General features: G+C 38.2%; 1 protein-coding gene across 13 annotated transcripts in view; it reads left to right on the plus strand.

The window, feature by feature from the left end:
• Positions 1-22252, plus strand: part of ROBO2 (roundabout guidance receptor 2) — a 1013596-nt gene that overhangs the window by 616031 nt on the left and 375313 nt on the right. For all 13 annotated transcript variants that reach the window (XM_030962464.1, XM_030962445.1, XM_030962519.1 and 10 more), the window contains exon 2: positions 3231-3557. In XM_030962464.1, coding sequence (XP_030818324.1) covers positions 3231-3557 — 327 coding nt within the window. The remainder of the gene's footprint in view (positions 1-3230; positions 3558-22252) is intronic.

A 22252-nucleotide genomic window follows, 5' to 3' on the forward strand; every position in this document is an offset into this window, starting at 1 on the left:
GCTGGCCATGAGCACTGGCAGCCTGGAAAGCCAAACATGCCCTGGGATACCTCCAAAGCCCCGTGGGCAGAGAGGGGATTCTGCCCCTCTGCCCCCTCTGCTGAGAGCCCACCTGCAGGGCTGCACCCTGCTCTGGGCTCCCAGCACAGCAAGGACAGGGACCTGCTGCAGCCAGGCCAGAGGAGGCACCAAGGGGATCAGAGGGATGGAGCAGCTCTGCGGGGAGGAAAGGCTGACAGAACTGGGATTGTTCAGCCTGGCAAAGAGAAGGCTTTGGGGTGATCTAACTGTGGCCTTCCAGTACCTGAAGGCAACCTAAAGAAAAGATGGAGAGAGATGTTTTACAAGAACCTGAAGTGACAGGACAAGGGGGTATGATTTAAACTGAGAGTAGGTTCAGATTAGATATTAGAAAGAAATTCTTGACTGTGAGGGTGGTGAGGCACTGGTACCCTCCCATGGAATAGCTCCAGCAATTTGAATATTTTGGAAATGTTGGTTTTGCTCACCAGCATGTAGAAGCTCATGTGAAGTCATTGCAGCCTATCATAGTAAAGACTTAAGGGTTCCTAAATTCAGGGATTGCTCATATGCTCCATGCATGCACCAGATGGAAATCCTGGGGGAAGGAGTAGAAAAGGAAGCTGTATGGGTAGCCCAGGATATACCACAGCTGCCTGCTTAAGGTCATGGTTGCACCTTGCTCTGCAATAAAAGCACCTTCTGCCCAAACAGCTCATGGGGTTATTAGAATTTCTGTTCCTTTTAAATGAGGTTATACTCATAAGAGAATTGGGAGGGGGACCATAGCGAAAGAATCAAAACTAGAATCAAACACCACTTGCATCTGTCCCTTTCTGATACGCAGACAGTGTCTAGAGACAGGCAGTGGAGCCAAATTTCTGGTTTCCTTTGTTAGTTCTAAATCAGCATAACCTTTGGGAATGTGTGTTGGTGCTCAGTTCACTTTGGAAGGAGGGAGTTCAGTGTGCTCTGTGAATGATCCTGTGTGTGTTTTGCTTCTGCCCTCCTCTTAAGTGCATGATGAGGGGAGTTCCTTGTAGCCCTGGATAGCTGAAGGTGCACCCAGCCATCACAGGAATGTGTGGTCTGATCCCCCCTTGAAGCACCTCCTGAGCCTTTCTCCTTGTACATTGGCATGGTCCTGGCTGCTCTCATCTCAGCCCTCTCTTGTGCACAGATTGCTTCATTAGGATGGAGTGAAGTAAGCACCAGTTTTGTGATAAACATCAGTACTGCAGGGGAAGAATCGGCCCTATTGTTACCTCAGGAGGGGTTTTTAATTGGGTTGTATAAGGTATAATATGGTTAAACTTTTTATGGGAGAAAGCTTTTTGCACAGCTTTAAGCATGGCCTGTAAGTATATGTAGGATATACTTCTGGAGTTCTGAACACTATCAACAAACCTTTGTGTACAAGAAAACTAATATTTTGGATTTGTGTTTCACATTTCTTGCTACTGATATTGTTACCCTGTGTTAAGCATTTATCAAAATTCAGTTGTATCTGTTCTCTGCCTTAAGTCCCTCTCATGTTGCAGAAATACCCCAGCTTTCCTTTTCTTCTTGATACTGTTAATAGAAATTTGTTAACACAGCTAGGGTGGTTTTGTTTGCTTTTTGAGAATAAGCAATGAATTAAGTTGTTAGACATGTCTGGACATTCAAATGTTTCTAATCAAACTGTGAACTTGGCTTTTTAGTCCTATGTGCTGTCTGATATTTATCTTTTACTTTAATGGTGATTTCAGTCTTTTTTGATGTTGTGTTTGGGGTCATGGACTAGAGTTATTTTTTAGTCTTTTGGTTTTCTTTTTTTTTTTTTTAGTCAATAGAAGTGAGAATAAATTATATCGTTCTCTTCCAAATGTCCCATAAATTCATCTTAGCTTAGCTATAGATTATGGGTTTTTTTCATGTACAGGCATTGCAGATTATGGATTTCTTTGCTGTTCTGGTAATAGAATCTGGAAGCCGCTGAAAGAGCCAATTTGTGCAACAGCAATGCAACACTTAACTCCAATGGCAAGCCTTAGCTTAATGACCTGAGTGTTAGTAAAACAGAAGTCCAAAGGTGGATTCACTCTGTTGAATGGATCCTTATGCCTTTCCTCATAACTTTTGCAGTAAATGAGGCATTGAAAATATTTTCAACTATGTAGAGCCTAGACTATAATTAAGACATTTGCTTTTCTACCACTCAGCAAAACTGCTGATCAGAAAATTGAGACAAATGTTTCACTAACCTGCAGAGGCTGGTTTACCTTGTATTTAAGAAGTGGAGACCAATTATAGCAGTGTGGCAGCTCCACTCAAAGGATTTTCAGGATCTACGCTAGAAAAGATTATTTTTGAGGCACCAACTGCCGTGGCTGTTGCAGAAATATTTTTCCAGGCTTATGTAGTCTAATTAGACGTGCAGGAGTGGAAAGTGTCTGTACCATTCATGTAGAAGGAAGAGTTCAAGGTAAGGTTGGATTGGGCTCTGAGCAACCTGGTCTAGTGGAAGGTGTTCCTGCCCATGGTAGGGGATTGGAATGAGGTGAGCTTAAAAGTCCCTTCCAACCCAGGCCATTCTTTGATTCTCTGCTTATATTGTATTTATGTGTGTGTGTGTATACATGCAGTCCTGAAACTGAACATTTCTAAAGTGAGCTGACATTTGAGATTTCCCTTTTGGCTTTTTTTCTCTCCTTGTCTTTCCATACTGGGGCTGTTTATGGAAAAGGTATACCAAGTATACATGTTAAACTGCAAAGAGCTGTTAACTATTAGGGGGTGGTAAGAGACTGGTTTTGGATGTCCTCCTATTAAATCTGACAGATGAAACTATGAGAAGGCAGTAGCTATGAGGGGAAGCTGGAAGCACACAGTGATCTAGAAGTAAATGTAAATAGGAAGAGTATCAGGAAAAGAAAAGATTGTCATACATGTATGTGTAAGAGATCCTCCTCTAAGCACAGTCTGCATCTGGTATGGGTTTGATAACACCATAGGGGGTTATCTCTGTTAGTCCATCTCAGATTTTTAGATAGGGGAGTGTCTGATACAGTCTCTGATACCAGATAAAGCAATTTCAGATACTGTGTAGTTAGTTTTTTTGTTTTTTTTTTTTTTTTTGTAACATTTAATGAGTAACTTGCAAGAGCTCTTCGCAACGCCTAAAGCACAACTAAATTGTTCTCCCTTCCTTCTGTTCTTTTCCTCAGGATCCCGTCTCCGCCAAGAGGACTTTCCACCACGGATTGTTGAGCATCCCTCAGATGTGATAGTGTCTAAAGGAGAGCCAACCACTCTGAACTGCAAAGCAGAGGGAAGGCCCACCCCCACCATCGAGTGGTACAAGGATGGCGAGCGGGTGGAGACGGACAAGGATGACCCGCGCTCCCACCGGATGCTGCTGCCCAGCGGATCTTTATTTTTCCTGCGCATCGTGCACGGGCGCAGGAGTAAACCCGACGAGGGGAGCTACGTTTGTGTAGCAAGGAACTACCTTGGGGAAGCTGTGAGTCGCAACGCATCCCTGGAAGTGGCATGTGAGTAGTTTTATTTGTTTAGTGTTCTGGGAAACTTCGTGGTGGCTTTTATGCTGTCGCCCCAGCGCTTGCACACGCTTCTGGGAGATAACAAATGGGGATAAGTGCAGCATTTTGTCATTAGTTGTTGCTCTTATTCAAGGCATTTTCACTTGTGCTGGCTCAGTAGCAGTGACCGTACAGAATAAGCGATTTATACTAAAATGAGTTTCTAGCCAGAGTACAATCATGATTGGCACAAATGTGGGCAAAGGATAATCTTCCTCTGAAGAGTAATCTAATTTTTAAATGATGTCTAGAGTTGGTTATACTGGAACTAATGTGGAAAAATACCTATCATTTAATCTAAGGTGCACTGTCTGTTTCTCTTTATCTCATAATCTGTTACCTCAACAGAAGCAGACAGTATCTTGGTGACTCATGTTCTGTACGGCTGGAAACCTCAATATATGCTCCTCAATCATAAATTTGACCCAGGCCTCATTCATTATGTGAATGGCAAGTGAAATTGCTGGCCATTTCTCATATCATCCAGAGCAGTCTTGGTCTTTATCGATTCTCTTTGTCTTAACAGAGAAGTCAACAGGGCTCTTTCAGAGCCCACCTGGCATGAGTTGTCTGCTTCCAGTAGATTTAGCAGATAGATTCATTATATTCACAGCAAACAAGCTCATCAGACATAAAATATAATCAGTTGCACATGGTTTTTTTTGGCTGCTTAGTTATATGGGTTGATTTAACATGGATCTTTTTATTCAGATTGTGCATCTTTGCCTATAATTGTATTTTAATACATTTATGAGTGCTCTCTTGTTGCTGGGCTTGAGTTTTTCACCCACAGCTCTTCGTCTGAAAGTAGTTTCCCTAAAATGTGTTTGAAGTAGGGCTTTAGAACAAATTTGTATTGCTTAGCTGATAAAGAATAGAAGTCCACAGTAGATGGGATGTTTAAAGGAAGGAAGCATAGAATAGAAATCTTTGTTCCTAAGGCAGACTTCAGACTTTCATAGGTAATATGGTGTGACCTTGAGGCTTCTGTTTTCTCAGAAATTGCAGAAAATGCCATTTTTGAAATATTTAAATGGCAGAATAAGCCAAGTAGAACAGACATTTTCACTGCATTTCACCTGTTGTAACCTAGATTCAAAACTGTGTCAAACAAAAAATGAAAACAGTTTTGGCACACTATCAAAGCAGAAGTAAATGTGCCAGTAAATGCATCACCGAAAGCTTTTCTGTTTGGTTTTGGTTGGTATTTGGGAATTGAGGAGAAATCAGTTTAAGGAAGGCTGAAATCTGGGTGAGTATTACTAGATAAATTTACTGGATTATTTGTGTCTTTGTACATGTATTTTAACTGTTGAGAAATGTTAAGAGAGTGACCTAAACACTTGAAATCTTCATTGTAATCCTATTGAGATTCAGGATTACCTGTTGAAGTTCAAAGGATTGTTCCAGTTGTACCTTGAGTCGTCAAATTGAAGTGACTGATTATTTTGAAATTTAAATGTGCTTTATATCTTGCAAGTTTTCACTGATCCTTACTTTATTGACCGCTGCAAACTCTTGTTACACCATCTCCATCTTTGGAGTTTAACTGCTGTAGCTGGTGGCAGGTCAGGCATGAATCACATGGGAGATAGTAGAAAACTTTAAAAATAATAAAGCTGTTTTACTTCGTCAGGTATTTTACAGCAGGAGCAATGTGAACGTGAAACTGAGATCTGAAACCATGGCCGAAGTTTTTGCAGTAACTTGTGCTTTTACTGTTTCCATAGCTTTGAAATTTAACTTCCTGAACCCCCCATTTAAAGGGTTTAGTAGTCTAAAGCAGGTTCTTCTATTTCACTTCAACAGTGCTTTATCCTTCCTTGAGCAGTACCATGGCTGTGATTACAGAATGGTCTTCATCAAAGAAGAAAAATGGAAATACTTACATACATGGCTTGTTTACTTAAAATTAGAGATTTCAGCTGTGATTTTTAAAAGCACATGGCAGTGCTTGGTGTGTATCAAAGGCATCCTTTGGAAGGTGATAGCAAAACTGCAGTTTTTGCTGGGGTTTGAGATAACTTTTGGTCCTAAGTCAGGTTTTCGAGTGACTTTCAGGGAACAGTTGGAGTCTCTTACTTGTTTTTCTGGTGTCAGCGTTTCTGGGCTGAAGAAGATGGGCAGGCCTGTAGCAGCCTGTTTGCAGGCTCGGGAAATGAGTTGCTGGTGATAGGCTGTTGTCAGCAGTGAGTCCCCATTCACCTGTCCTCAGCTCCTGCTGGGAAGCTGCTGAGCTGCTGGGATGCTGCAGCCCCATTAGTGGGAATGCACACGATCCGGCCTGGCTCGTGCTCTCTGTCATGGTGTTGAAAACTCTCCTTTCCACACCGAGCCAAGCTGTTTTCATCACCAGAAACAGGGAGGTTGTTTTTTGCTGTCAACAGGGTCCTGGATTCTTATCTGACTGTAGGTGGCCTCAAATAGTGCCATGAGGGGCAAACTGCTGGTTTTCACAGGTTTGAAATGCTTGAGTGTGTTGTTTTACAGTAAGAAACTGTAATTGTTTTACTTTGCTTATTAAATTGGCAGTTGCTAATAATGAGTTCTTGCAACTTTTGAATGATTAATGAAGAAATATCTATTGATTTTGTATATATGTTAGATGTGTTTGTGCTTATGCATTAATATGATAAACAGCATTAATTATTATTCATTTTCTTTTACTTCCTTCTGTTTACCCCCTCCATGTCCCCAAAGCAGTGGGATTGAAAGTCTTCTGATGTATCCATATTTATGTGTAAAGGCAGAAGTTAAGTTCAGCTGGAACACAGAGTAGTTCAAACCATCTTGAACACAATCATTTTGCCCTTTGGTTTTTTTAAGGAATGAGTTTTTTCAAGTTGCTGAAATCCCTAAGCTCTTTTTGGTTGAGTAACTGTTTACACCTTTCCCAGACATGAATTTAGGTACCAGCCCCTATAAAGCACATAAGGTATATTTCTACATCCATGCCTCTTCAGAGTACATGCATACAGTCCAGGACAGGTATTTTTGTACTGATGTATATCCTCAGAAAAATTTGTCCATGCCAGTAAAACTGTGGAGAACTGTGATTTGGAAAGTTACTTTAAAAAGCATAATTAATATACTGAACATGCTTTGAGAATATTTTTGCTTTTAATTTAGAATATCTTCATTCCTGAAGACATTTAAGAAGATAGAGTTGGTACTTAGGGATATTATTTGAAGGCACAGTTTAGGATAGATATGACTTATTCTACTTGTTTTAAGACATTAATTCATGGTGTGCTTCATGCAGATTAATTCTTCTGTAGGAGCTTCCTCAGAAGGAAAAAATAATCCTAATGCTACAAGTCAAAGACGTCTTCCAAATTCTATGTGGCAAATTCTCATGTAGCGTTGTTTTATGGTTAAATCATTAAAAACAGATGTTCTAGCCTTAAAACCTCTGTGAAGAGTTGTATTCCAAAGAGTAAAATATCTTTCTTTAGGTTTTGTCCTTAAGAATTTTTAATTGAAATTGAACAAGGATTGGCATTATTAGATGTATGTTGGTGTTCAGATTTTCTTGGGAGAATTTAGAAGTAATCTTGAAATAGTTTGATCTTTCACCGAACTGTTTTGTATTCGAACGCCAGAAACCTTAAAATAAAAGCACATTTTTTTTTTAAAAATGCACCAGTTGAGGCGATCGAAGCTGCGTGGTGGAGTTTTCCAGCGGGAATATCAGGAAACACATTTGCAGCAGCAGTGAGGGTAGCTAGGATTTCAGCTGGGAGCACCAGGGAGCCACTTGTGAGCTGGGGAAGGAGCATGGGGGTCCCTGCGCTGGCCGGGGCTGCTCTGATCCAGCCGGAGTCAGCGGCAGCCCCCAGGGAGAGCAGCTGTAGCTCCAGGTGTTAAATATGTGACAGCAGCTTGATCTATCGACCACTGTTACAGGGGGCTCTGGCCTAAATGAAAATTCATGAAAAATTGATGAAGTCCCCAGATTATTTTTTTCCCTTTTCCTTTTGCAGCGCTGTGCCAATGCAGCGAGGAGAGATTAAATGAGGTGTTGAACGCTTTAGTGGTGAGGAGGTTGTGGTTCAGAGGTCAGGGGGGAGGGGAAATGAGACCCATTTTCTACCTTACTTTCCTTTAAAAGCAAACATGAAGCTTTTCAGATTAGTTGGGATTTGCTGCCATTTTAATGTAATAATAATAAAGCTCAGGAATATTTACAAATAAGATATTTTTCTGCATAGGTTAGGAGCATATGGGTTGGTGCAGAAGGTAGTGGAAGCCTCCGAGTCATAATTCAATTGAAGAACCAGAAATAGATTGAATTTTGTAATGGCAGTATAAATTTGGGCTTCCATCTTTCGGAGTCTCTGCTTGAACTGAAGTCATTTGGAGAAAGAAGAGGTCTTGCATTATTTATATGCCATAGATTGCTTGGATAGCAGGCTTTGGAACACTCTCTAAACATAATGATCCTGTTTGTGTTAGAGTCAACACTGAATTATGTTTTTATCTGTAACAAGAGAGGTTATTGAAGTACACTGAGTTTAATGTGAAGTCATAGGTGTTCTGCAAAGCAAGCCTAAGCCACATCTTAAACATGGGAGACAGTAATTTTACAAATAAACCAGATATATTGAAGTGTTCAGTGAATAAAGGCTGAGAGATATAAAATATATGCTATGCAATCACCTTTGCATCATAATGCTAATGGCTATTTGCTGGAGCATGTGCAAAAGGCTGCAATGTGTTCATAATAATGGAGTTAATAATTTCCTATGAGATACTCAGAGTGAAAGAAGAGCACAGTGTATGTGACTGTAAAATGGGTGGATGGTTTTTTCCATCTAGTTTCTGTTTAATGTATGATAGTAACACATTATTAATTTTGCTACTGCTAATTTTGAAATCTGATTTGCTCTGAGGTTACTTTCATGTGTGGAGAGCATGTCCTGTTACTTATATCTCTCATCCTCATCCTTTTAAACAATGTATGAAAGGTTTTCTGTCTGAGTTGGCACTCTTTTGCTCTCATCACAACAGAATAATCATTGCAGAAATTGGAATGCTGGAGACTGTGGTCTGGTCTGTGAGCAATATCAGGACACCGAAGAGCATTTTTTTTTTTTTTTTCGTGCTTTTTCTCAAAGAAGAAATTTAACAAATCATGGCTACTATCACAGCATGCTTAAGGAAAAGTAAATTCCTCTTGTGGAGGAGAAAAAATAAAATTGTATCTGATTACATAATCTGGGGAAAGGTAGATTTTGTAAGATGGTGTGAATACCTTAAACCTTCTCTGTACTTTTGAAGCTTGCAATAAGCAATTTCTGTGGATTTTTCTGTGGATTAGGATGAAGTCAGTGGGAACACCATTATTTGAAAACATTACATAAAATTGTGTTTCTGTATAGGGCAGTAGTTCTCAGTCACTTTTAGAAATTAAAGAGGTTACTAAATATAAATGAGGGAAGACACATCAGATAAACCAAAACCTGACTTGATATCTTATTGCAAAGTTTTCTTTGAGTCAAAAAAAAATAGTTCTGCTCATTTACTTTATTAATCTAGGTTATCATTGAGTGGTTTTATTTCTTCTGAATTCACCTGAGCCAAGAAAGCTACATATTTAAGAGGGTGTGATTTTTGTTCAAAGCCAGAATGAACAAGATTTTTTATGAGAGAAGTGCCCTTCATCAGGATAACCTAGATTCTGTAGCTAGCACATTTCTCACAAACTGTTTAAGTTTGTGCTACAGCATTGATGCCTTCCATGTGGGCAGAAGCAGTACTTCCCGCCATCATCCATGAGGATTTAGACAATTCATCACATTGTTGCATCTTCACTTCTTAGCCATTGAACTCCACCTGGACTTGCAGATTTAAAGGCTAAAAGAGCTAAGGACTCCTTACATTTTAAGTAAATCCAAAGATATTTAAAATTCTATCACTCATAATATCAAGCTGCACAATGCCTGTAGGCTTCTCCAGGCCTTGTTTTGATTTGCCTTTTTCTCATTTTTTTCATGCTGTGGTCTACTTATAATATGTTTTTAGGAGGTATTTGCAGTTGGTCTGATTCTGCTTCTAATAACTTCTTGCCCATTCCTCACTCGATTTTTATCAGCTTCTTTCTTCCCCTTAACTTTGATTTGATTTTATTTTTTTTTAATCAAATGTGCTATTTACATCTCTCTGAATGGACTACCTGAGAAAATGTTGACAGCTAAGGAACAACTTCACAGAATACTTCACAGAAACCTTGAAAGAAATCAGCTCCTGATTGATCTGTTAGTGGGTGCATCATCATGTGCTGATTTTTTTTTTTTGGGTTGATATTTCTCTGATTTTTAGTTCATATGGGAAGTGAAGGTGAATAAGATAAGATTTGAATTTTCACAACTCTGTTCTCTTTGCTCAGGACCCAATAAGCACTATTTGAATGTTAATCGAAATATTAGCTATTGGCATATGCTTCATTCATGATGTATTGTTTTTAATGTCAGGCTTAAAAAAGTACTCGTTTGAAGCAATGCTCAGATTATGACTTTGCAAATTTTTTGTGATCTTAATTCTAACAAGGTTCAATCCTGTGGTAATTAACAGTAATTATCAGGATGAGGTTGGTGGATGTTTTATATATACACATCTTTGTCTCTATGTATATGTATTGATATCGATTTTTATTCTGATAATCACCCTATTTTTTTTAAGAAACGCTTAACCTTTTTTTTTTCCCCTGTCTTTGTTCAGACATGAGCTTCCCTTGCTCTTACACTTAGAGGACTAAAATTTAATCATGGCTTTCGTGCTACTTCGTAAGTTCCCACAAATTTTATACTTCATATAAGTTTCTAATATGTGGAATTTATGTGGGAAATGAAGTGGTGGTTTTGTTCCACTCTTCTTGCTTGAATATTTCAAGTGGCAGTGATGTGAATGTGTACTGATAGCTGGGAAATGGCTTCATTGTGATAGAGAAGGGAGGCGTACGCTGTCACTTTGTGCTGTCTCACGGATCTGTTTGCCACTGTACAAAGGGATGTGGAGTTGTAAAGAACTGGGAGTCCTGGATAGCTGAGTTCCTGTATTCTACACAGCTGTACTTTGTAATTCTGTTCAGAAACATTCCAAGCTGCAGTCTGAAAAGCAGTTTGATTGCCTTCCCCTTCATCCTCGAGCTCGCTCCTTTCCGTTTCTGTTGAAAGCCTCTCTTGGAACTTATGTATTCTAACGGTGAGAAAAATAATTTTCATGTTTCCAGTGTAAACAAGAACATGCCTGATTTATGCTAGTTCTTGTGATTTTGGAGCACCTCTCCTATGAGGAAAGATTGAGAAAATTAGGATTGTTCAGCCTGGGGAAGAGAAGGCTCTGGGGAGGTCTTACAGCAGCCTTTCAATGCTTAAAAGAGACTTATAAGCAAGATCGGGAAAGACTTTTTAGGAGTGCCTGCTACATTAGGACAAGGGGTAATGGTTTTAAGCCGCAGGAGGGTTGATCAAGAGTAGATGTAAGGAAGAAGTTTTTTGCTGGGGAGGTGGTAAAACCCTGAAACAGGTCAGATTCAAGGTCAGGTTGCATGGAGCTCTGAGCAACCTGATCGAGTTGAAGACGTCCCAGCTCATTGCAGAGGGGTTGAACTAGATGACATTTGAAAGGTTCATTTCTTCTCAAACTATTCTATGATCTGATTTTTCTGCAGTTGTTTTCTCTCCTTTGTATTTACAGACCACTGTGGTGTCACTTCTCATCTCTGCTATTGCTAAGTTAAACAAGAAAAGTTCATGAGTTTATTTGGAAAATATTTGCTTGATCCTAGCAGTCATTCATCACCTGTTGTAGTCTGCATATGCTTTCTGAGACATGAGTGGGTCGGTTGCATGTACTAGTTCAAGACTTGCATGCTGTGCATGATGAACTGATGTTAATAACTATCTTCACCGTTCCCTGATCGATCAGTCCTGTGATCATGTTTAATTTTTTATAAGCATTTGTAACTCATAGTGATTCTCTACTAATCAGACACAGATCTTTCTGTTCCTCTGTAATGTGTAACAGATGAGCTCTACTGTGCCATAAACTTCCCTGTGATGGGTTTGAAAGAATACGGCCTTGCACTTGCTGTTATTCCACTTCAGTTAGTGTCTCCTATACTAATTTTCAGTGTCATCCCATTCTTCCCATCTAATGATCCTCCTGTTGGGTCCTGCTGGGTTCAGTGACTAATGTTGTATGCCAAAATAGATGTTGGCCTTAGTGTTCAAAATTGGCAGTTCCTTAAACCACCTGCATCTTGCTGGAGGACTTCTGCTAATTGGACTCAAACCTGCCTGTTGCTTGCTTCATATGCAAAATAATTTGATGAAATAAATGAGAAGGAAACAAGTTACTGTCAGCCTATGAAGAGATTACCAACCCAACAAGGCTGAGAACATATAAACATTGCTTGTGGGAAGGAAGTAGTTTCTTTCTGTTATAATCTCAAAACAAACCATATATGAGAACCTGAGGAAAAATATCCGCTGTTTAAAGGGGATAAATTGAGCAACAATCTTGCAAAAGAAATTGTACTGGCTAAGCTTGGAATTATTTTTCAGGTCATAATGTATACAAAAATTCCCCATCTGCTGACTGTTATAATCTCATAAAGCTGACAGATAGTAGGACGATCATTTTGTATTTTTGCAGTGATAAATGCCAAATGGAACTTTGGATGTGTTTAGAATGTGAGAATTCCTCTGTTTTCTCCAGAGCAGCACTGTTGAGGTAGTTCACATATCATGTCTTTTATTTCACACGGGAAGCAGTGACATAATGACCCACTGGATCTCACCAGTTGGTCCATCTAGCGCAATGGTCTGTCTTGGATAGTAAAAACCCACTGATTTAGGGAACACACAAGGTGTTTAAGCTCGTATCTTTGAAGTTTAAGCACTTTAAATAGCTCCTTCGCTTTGTGGATTTTGGACAAGTATAGTTATTTTTCTTGGCTGGAATCCAAAAAAGGCACAGGTAGTGGAAAACCTGGAGTTGTTGATAGCGTCTGGGTGGAACACTGTCACCTCAGCCACTGAGATGTGTGTTATCTTTACTGTAAGATTGTCTTTATGAACAAGATGCTTGCATAGAGTTAAGCTTCTTTTGTTTTTGTGCACCTTGCTTTTTTCTTGAAGTATAGAGTGTTTAGAATGTTTTAAAATTTGGTCAATAACCAAGCCCACAGGAAAGCGCAGTCTGGATGTAAATTTGGGGTTGTTGAAGCAAACTGTAAAGTTAAAACTTTACAGTGTTTGTCGGGATGGTTTTTCTTTTAGCAAAGCATCTTGGTTACTAAACAGTAAACAGAAAAAAAAAAAAAAAAACCAAAGAACTTGTTTTCAGAAAGTATTTACTTTTGTGTTCTACTTACATTTTTCCCAACTCTGTCTTCTCGTTTTTATATATTTCTTTTATGTTTCAAACTTAGAATCAGCAACTAGAAGTCACATTTTGCTCAAGTAGTCTAAATGTTGTTGTTCATTCAGGTTTTTGGAGGAGGGGTTAAATAGCCTGCAGTCTCAGCTGGGAAAAGTGATCGAAGCCACTGAAGATTTGTACCTTTAGAGCTCCAGGTCACTCCCTTAGCATATACACAATTCTCATTGTACTGCAGAAGCAACTTAATTACCTGCTGCAGACCTGGAAATTCCTCTCCCACAGATGCCTATGTGGAAGTCAGTGGTGGCAATACTGAACATCAGTCATGTTTTCTTTGAGACTCAGAGCCATCTGTTTGAAGCCATGTATCATGTTGATTGCCCAACCACAGACAGAAGGCAAATATTTTGATTGGTAGTATGATCTCTCAAAAATATGAGAGATATTCTTCATTTTATTTGCCTTCTTCTGCCTACTATGAAAAAGACAGGTGACTTTCTTCATGCTTTTATTAAGACTGTGTTCCTATTTGACCAATATCTGGTTCTGAATGTATCAGTTACTCCAAATTTTGGACTTATTAATAGATACTTATATGTGTTATATAAACTTTGATTGTATCAGTCTTATTGAAAATTGTGGAAATACAGCTCCCTTGCTCCATCCTCCCCTTTGGGAGCACTTAATAGAAATAAGCTTTTCAGAAAATGGACCATAGGGAAAGAAGTTGCAGCAATCCTCACAAAAAGGTATCTTTTGTCTTTAAGGAATTGATGTCTTACAGAAATGTTTCAAAAAGCAAACCAACCATCTGAAAAAAAATCAAAAAGCCTAATCACTACTGTTCCACTGCCCTCCCTCCGAGAAAAGGAAGAAAGGCATAAAAATTGGATCTGCAAATTATTGTAGAATTACTTCTTTCCCTATCAGTGTCATTAGTCTAAGTGATGTCTACAATGCAGCCTGTGCTTTCACATTTTTTGGGGAGACTGGGACAGAGCCCTGTTATTGTTTTTCTTATTTATCTGGATTTTCTTCTCCAATAGCTTGGTGAGATTATAAGGACTTGTTTTCTCATCCTAGAATAAAAGCTTGTCTTTGCCTATTCTTTATATAATTCACCTGCTAATTTTCCTATTCATCAAAATATTTTGACTGGCTATCATAAATACACTGGGTGCATATGTGCAGCTCTAAGTTTGTTACTTTTCTCATTATACACCTGCATTGTGAACAAATGAGAACTTGGTTGGATCAAATTTATGCTTTTAATTGCAGTGCTGCACATGTGCTTCAAGATGGCTAATAATACTAATTTCCACCTCTCTTGGAAATAATTTCACTTTTGCAGAGTGGTTTGTTATGAGGTGGATGTAGAAAGCACAAGTTCAGAGCTATAAGAAAGGAACAGTTTTGTATCAGTGTGTGATGAAGTTCCTGCCAGTGACAAACAGAACAGGTGAACAGACAGGATGTAGTATGCAATATAGTTATGAACAGCATAATTATTTGCTAAAGTTATGGGAATAAAAAGTCTAATAATAAAAAGTCTGAAATTATACTGAATAGTGTCAGTATTGTTTAGGACCTGAGCAGTATACAGCTCTTTAACTATTGTATGTTTTAGATATTTAATTTTATATATATAAAAATATGTTTTTCTATATGCATGAAATATGTAGATATATGAAACACATATTCTAAACATAAAGCTTTTAAAAATTAGGATTTATCATTGATGCACATTAAAATTCCTGTGCAATGGACAGAGTAGGAGTTTGTATCATCTGTGCTGTCTGTGCTTCCAAGAAGCTTCTTTGTCAGGCACACGGTGTCACAATGCAAGTGGGATGAAATGTATTGCCCTCCACTGTCACTGTGTACTAGAGCTAGTCTGCAACATCATGTGCTTTTTTTGCTCCTTTCCCTTAGTTACAGCAGAAATATTAAACTGGCATATTTATTTTCTGATTTTTTAGTGGTTCTTCATTTCTCCTGCGTGCTCATGCTTGATACCCACCAGCTATTTTTAAAGAAAGTTTTTTTTTCCCTTTTTTCTTTTTAAAACTAAGTAGACTAAAACCAGCTCAAGACACCGTGAGAGTAAGGATTTATACTTGTTTCCATGTGTAGCATCAACTGCAGGGAATCTGTGTATGCTTGTGCCAGCTGTTTTGCACATCTATCCCAAACTCCTCGGCTGAGGTGACCTCTGAAGTGCCTGCTGCAGTGAGTGATGGAGTTATTGAGATTCAGAGACAACCCTGACCCTGACCCCCTCGTGGCCTTGGTTTCACTCATCCATCTTCCAAGCCCCACAGGCTGTGATGTGCTGTGTGGAGACAGGATTAAACAAGTGTGAATAAACAAGTTCAAAGCCTTCTGTCATGGCTGCCAACACAGAACATCAGGAGAATGAGACATTAATAACCCAGTGCTGGGCAGGCATGTTGTTTTGCCATAGGAACACCTGGGGAAAGCGCCACTTTCTATGCAATCAGGTTTTTGTGTGCCAAGAAAAGTTTGCTTGAAACTTCTGTGAAGGGTGTGAGATTTGTCCTGCCATTCTTCTTAGTCACAAAGCTGGCAACAGTCAGGCCAGAAAGGTGCTGACAAACCTTCAGTGGAAGTAGCATCCTTTGCTTGCATTGTGTTATTTGGGCTGTGATTCGTCAGAAGTGATTGGAGGGTTGGGGTTTTTTTGTGGTTTTAACCTTTTAACAAGAAAAGAGTCTGGAACATGTTGCCAGAATTATTTTCTTAAGGATAATCTTATGAGATCAATTTTGTGTTTTGTTGTAAACAAAAATTTTCTTCTGTAGTACGGTTTAAGGTTGAATCTGTGTGTGTGGGTAAACTGTGGCAGAGATAAGAGACGCTTGTTGTGGCAGTGGTTCAGGTAGTGCCTGTCTTCCCTTTGTCAAGACACTCATTTCACCCTGTGGCACCTTCTGATCAGTTGACTAGTCAGTGATTAAATACATTTATTTAGTTCAATGGGTCAGAGATGTTGGGGTGGTTAGAAAATTACTGATGGATTATCAGTTTCATCACCTCTGACATGCAGCCTTCCCATAGTTCATCATCTGAGAATTCATAACACGTTTGCCTGAGCAGTAACATGCTCGGCTACCTGTGTGATCATGGCTCTAGGAACTGGCGGTGTTGTGCTCAGGATTGATAGGACAGATGTCACAGGAATTAGAAGGGCATCATCTCTTTTGCTGATAAACACACTTACTAACAAAACTACTGGAGAGTGTTCTCAGGCCAGTGGCAAACATAGTAAATTCCAAAGCTGTAATGCACTGATATTTGTCTTTTCTTGGAGCATTTCAAGAAATTAAAGTGCTTTTCAGAAGGAAAGAAGCTTTGGTTTTAGCACTGCTGGACAGTTGTAAGACAGAAAATATGCAGTGATTTTTGAAGTCGGAAACTGGAAAATTCATATAAAAGCAGGTATCTTTTTAGGGACCTATTAATTTCATCTCTGTTACACAGTAAATCTCATTATTATTGTGTGACAGCCTATTTAAGATTAGGGGGATTTTTATGGCGTCTAGTCCTGGGACAAGCCCCGTTGGAGGTGGCACACTACTGTACTTCCAGGTTACAAAACATTTATTTATCAATCAGTCAGTTGTTGGTGCTCCTACGTTAACATTTTTATTTTCAAAAACCTGTGTGTACCTACAAGGAAAAAATTTTGTGTCAGAAAGTGAGGTATGAAATCCAGTCCTTCCTTCCTTGCTTCCTTCCTTGCTTCCTTCCTTGCTTGATTTAAAGCAGGTGAAAATGTCCAAGTGATTTCAATCTTACAGTAAGAACTTAAATGAGGAAGTGAAAACATTGTTCATTAATAATAGAAATAGCACCAGCTTCTTAGCCCAAATATCAAATACACATCATCTACTATATAAGAAGTATGAAGGGAATAATGGACAGGACTTGCTGAGAAAACAAGTGAAATAAACCTTGGATCCTAATGTTTGAGAAAATTATGAAAATTAACAGGGGAAAAAAATGCCCAAAGTATCAAACATGCTTTGTTTTTTTTCTGGGGTTTTTGTTTTGCTTTTTCCCCTCCCTGTTACACTTGTAATATGATTCTTACGTTAAGAGTCAAGCAAATTTATCTCATACTCTCGGGTTGTTGACATCAAAGATGAGAATAATGCTGTTTGCAGTAGTGAAGTGAAATCTAACACAGCAAAGATGTTTCAAGTTTATTTGTTGTCATTATTCTTCAAGGCCCAAAGTGGTCCAGACAACAGAGGCAGAACGGGGTTGACTGTGTGTAGATTTGAGCAAATATGACTTTTAATCTATAATCTATTGGACATGATGAAATGCGATGAGAGAGTTTGGAGGGAAACCTTGCTTTTATCAATTGCACTTTAATAAAGCTTCTATGTTGGCATTATACCAGCTTGTAACAAATGTCTTGATGGAAGTAAATTGTTAATGTTTGCACTTGTAGTGGATGTAATGTTTAAGGTTCAGGGAGTTGTAATCCTTAATTCTTACAGTTGTTAATCTAGTGAGTTTTACATCTGGAATGCTTAAGAGCCTGTTTCTTTTCCTTTTTTACTTTTTAGGTTTTTCTAGTACTTAATTCCTATCATTCTTTTGAATCATAAACTGCTTTAAGATCCATTTAATGTAGCAGTTCCATAGAGACATCTTTTAATTCCACATAGTTTACAAGTATGACATTTGAAACCTTTAATGTCATGTTCAGCCAAGGGGAAAAGATGCTTTGAGAGGAGGTAAATTGATTGATTTTTTTTTTCCAGAGGATTAAACTACAGTTTTATTGCTGTGCTGAAATTAAAATCAGGTCCAAGCCTTATATTCAGTGCTTGTATCAGTCAACCAATGAATGGATCTAGTTTCAAGATCTAAGTTTTTTCATGAGTTTAAAACTAGATCTGATCAGTGTTCATCCACAGGGAAGGCTTTATACACAAGTTCTTTTTTAGCCCTGAGAGGCTTCACGTGCAAAGTACCTTGGCTTTTACTTTTACTGCCTGCTTGATTTTTCTTTTGAAAGTGTTTTGAATAAACTGAGAGGGGAAAATGATAAGGCGGCATTAATCTAGAGGGGATTATCCCAAAGTGTGGAAGAATGTATGCAGTACTTGAAATGACTTTTAACCCAAGTTTGACATTTGACTTGCTTAAGAGTTGATAATATCCTTTTGAGATCTCTGACTTATAATCAGCCTCATTAATTCTTGTGACTGCTCTTGTTTCTTTTTATTGACACATAAGATGTGTTATTTTAGAAAATGAATTCCAGCTCTTTGTCACAATTCCCCCTTATAAAAACCAAGTAAGGTTAAACTACACATATGCTCAGACTATGACAATAGTTCTGCTCTTTCACTGGGGGAAGCATGCAGGAATTATCAAGTTAGACCCTAGAATTTGCATCAATTGTTGTGATGTCAAAGCTGCCATATTAATATTCTTAGTTTTCCATTTCAGTGGTTAAGGATAATACAGATCAATCTAATGAGGTTTTAGGTACACTAAGTACTTCTTGCTTTTACAGCAGTATGGTCTTGAGTTAAAAATAAGCTTTTTAAAACATGTAGTCATAACTGATAGAAACTTCTGACTTTAAATAAAAAGGGAATTTAAACAGGAGGGAAATTAGGTATGTAAGTTTTGTCTGGTTTTCTTAAAATTGAACAAGCTCCTTGTATTGAGAAATAGTTTTTAAATCCTTATGAATTTGTAGTTTGTTTCGACAAAGTTTTAGGTAGCCTTATGTGGGCTTAAGAATGAAAGCTGTTTTCCAAAAGAGAATGATCTGTAACAGTTTTTATTGGGATGGATGATGCTCATTGCTCTAATATCTAGGTGTGTTAATGTCTTTTCCTAACTAAATACTGAGAAGAAAATTCAGAAAACTTCATAAAAGCAGATGAAGTGCTTACATTGTTAGATTCAGAGCTGAAAAAACAAAGACACCTCAAATTTATGCCAAGAGTGTGAAAGCTTTATGGTCTAACTCATGTTTTTGTTCAGTATACTGTGTTTTATTAACACTGCAAGCCTTAAAGTAGATTCGAGAAATTCTTGTGATCTCTTATCCTGACAGCACAATGGTCTGGTGAAATCATGTCACAAACCATGTCTGACAGGTTTAAAGTTGGACACAGGTGGCCTGTATTTCCTTTTTCCTAGCTCTGCTCCCTGTTTCAGGCTCAGAGGCTGAGATGAGGCTGCACTACTGCCTGTGTTCTATGTAAGCAACACAGACAAATGGGGACACTTTGGTGGTGGCCAGCCAGGAGCCACAGGGAATTGTGCACTCAGAAATGGTGGCACTCTGGGTGTAATGAAATCCGAAGAGGAACAGGAATGGAGAATCAAGCCATGTCTCCTTAAATGTAAACTTTGAGCAGTTTAATGAAAAAACTGGCCTAATCTATCCTATCTAGTTTTTAAGGAACTTAACCGCTCTGTTTCCTTAAGAATCCCTGTGGAGATGCTTTTGAACAGAAGAGCAGTTTTATACAAGAAATTGTCATTTTTAGACAATACCATGAACATTTATTATATTATTTTACACACATTCTCCTATTTTCTTTAGAGATGTAAGTGTTCTAGTCTAGAAGATAATTACCTTGCTACTACATGTTTTTATTAGTGGGTAAGGATTTTTTTTTTAACTCGTTAAAATTTTTAAAGGCTCTTTCCTAAACTTCATAACAGAAAAAGAAAGGTGTGTAAGGATAAACCAGAAGTGATTTTGGCTCCTTATGGCACATGTGTTTGAAAACTAATGCAGTGTGATTTCTACCAACTGACATTTCTTCCATAGCATCCAAGAAATGAGCTAGTTCAAGATTCTTGGACTATCATGCACAAATTTTCTTTTGGGTGAAAGGTCAGTTAAAGGTTAGAGATGTGTGGAAGCAGGAAGGAGGGTGATTTGTCCTTCAGATTTTTCGATTTCTGGCTCTCTGTGGCTTTGGGTTGCCATGCGTGTTTGAGAGGCACTCATGATTCCTGTCATGACAGATCCACATTGCTCATAGAAATATCAAGTCTTGACTCATTTTCTGGAGTGCCTGAGAATGTCTTAGGTTGCAAGCCCCCATTTGAATACTCTAAGGTAGCAGAACAAAAAGCAGAGCAGATTCACTTCCTATGTTACAGTCTTATGTAGATCTGTTCTTAATTTGGGTATGGCAGGGGTTGTTTTGTAATAAACCTGTTCTTTTCTGTAATAATTTACTTAGCAAGTTTTCTTTCTCTGTGTTTTCAAGGCAGAAATAAAATCAAAACTGATGACTCCATACCTTTCTAGCAAGTGGGCTATTTAATTGCTTTTTTCCTGTAGCATTTAAGTATGATCTGCAGCATCTTGTTAGACATGGTGTCTCTGTACATGCACTTTTTGCCTGTTTTGCCCCTTTCCCCTCCATCTCAGCAATGAATGACCTGCTATTTGTGTCTGTGCTTATAGTTTCACCTAAGCAGCCAGTAAAAGCTGATAAATTATCCTTAGGTCTTGCCAGAGAATCCAATGTATGCTAACAACCCTGCAGAACTCTGCAGACTCCCATTTAATAATGAACAAAACACAAAGGAATGTATGGCTATTTCTGAGTCTTCATCTTATGAAGGTTCTCTTCTCCACTGAAACTCCTGATCTTTTTCAGTCCTCAGATGGGAGAGTGTTTTTAGCTTCAGTTCCCCTAATGCGGTTTCATTCTTGAATTTTAAAGTTAGATTTTTCTCCAAATTTCAAATTTTGTCTGTTATGTCGAAAATTTGTAGAAGTTAATCCCTTAAAAAAATGCAATTAAGCTGTGCCTTGATTTTTTGAGGTGTGTGCATGGCTATGTATTTAACATAAATGCATCTGTGTTGGTATTGCAGTGTTGTCAAAATGCTGAACTACAGTAATCTATGCAAACTGCTTAGATATTCTTCTTCTTAACCATAATGTATATTGTTTGGAATTGCTGTAGTTCAGCAAAGAAAATACAGAGTACTTATACCACAGTGAAAGAAATACTTAGTTTCCTAAAAAAAAAAAAATTCCTTTTGCATTTTTTCCCCCTATCTCAAGATACTGATGAATCGAACCACATTGGTTGGGATCACTGAGTATTGCTTGACTCTCACAAACTGGCAGTGTGACCCCTGTGTGTCATGAAGAAACTTGGTCACATTGGTTCAACCTCAGCACAGCAACAAAGTGTTCCTTTAAAAAATTGGCTGTAGTCTCTGGAGAAGGGAAATCCTGGGGACCACCGTGAAGTTGGAGTAAGGCTTCCTATTGTGTATTCAGCTTCCAGCCATTGTACACATTTGACCCCCAAATGACAAAATAAATGAAAGCTGCTCTTCAAAGTAATGCAATCAGTTCAAAAATATTGTGCTAATAAAGTTATAAATTCTAATGGAAAGATTTATGGCAATCCATTTAGTTGTTACTAGGTTATTTGTGGCAGACAGATGCAGAGTAACCTGATTAGAGTCAGCATTGTGATGACTTGTAGCTGCAGAGGGGAAAAAAGCTTTAAACCATTGTCCTGGCCCATTCTCTGAGATGCATTTGGAAGCTGATTTGAAAGAAAATATATGACCCTTAAATGTAGTTTTGCAGCTGCCCCAGAGAAGTTGGCCCAAAGGAAGTGCCAAAATGACTGGCAGGTCTTTCTTTACCTAAGTTTTAATTTGTAACTCAATTTTGCAGATGAATTTAGAAGAAATTAAATTGAAACACTCTTTTCAATATATTTTTTCTTCCCATTTATTCTATATTTAATATCTTATGTTGGGAAAAATAGTCTTAATTCAGTTAATAACAGAAATGCTATTAAGCAGTTTATTCTTTTGGATTTGATGTACAAGCTTTATGAAAATATGCTTCCTGTATGAACATACCCCTGAAAAATGTAAAAGCAGGACCTTTATTCCTGAATAGCTATGTAGTTGTAGGTGAGGAGGAACTTAGATTTACTGGAGTCAAATAATAGTTTCATAGAAGCTGCAAAGAGAAGGGGATAGCTGCTAGTCTGGTATGCATTCCTAAATTTAGTATCTAAAAAATGGACATGGTTTTCTTACTTTCTTTAATATATATATTCTTATAGTCACACCCTTCAAATTATTCTACAAGTGAGAATCAGTTCAGTTTTATATTCAGTTTGTTTGAGCTATTTATTGTAAACAGGATTAATTGTTGACAAGGATACAGTTTTGTCTAATCAGTAATAAAGTGTATCAATTTT

Source organism: Camarhynchus parvulus, chromosome 1 (assembly GCF_901933205.1).
Source record: "Camarhynchus parvulus chromosome 1, STF_HiC, whole genome shotgun sequence".
NCBI classification, from domain to species: domain Eukaryota; kingdom Metazoa; phylum Chordata; class Aves; order Passeriformes; family Thraupidae; genus Camarhynchus; species Camarhynchus parvulus.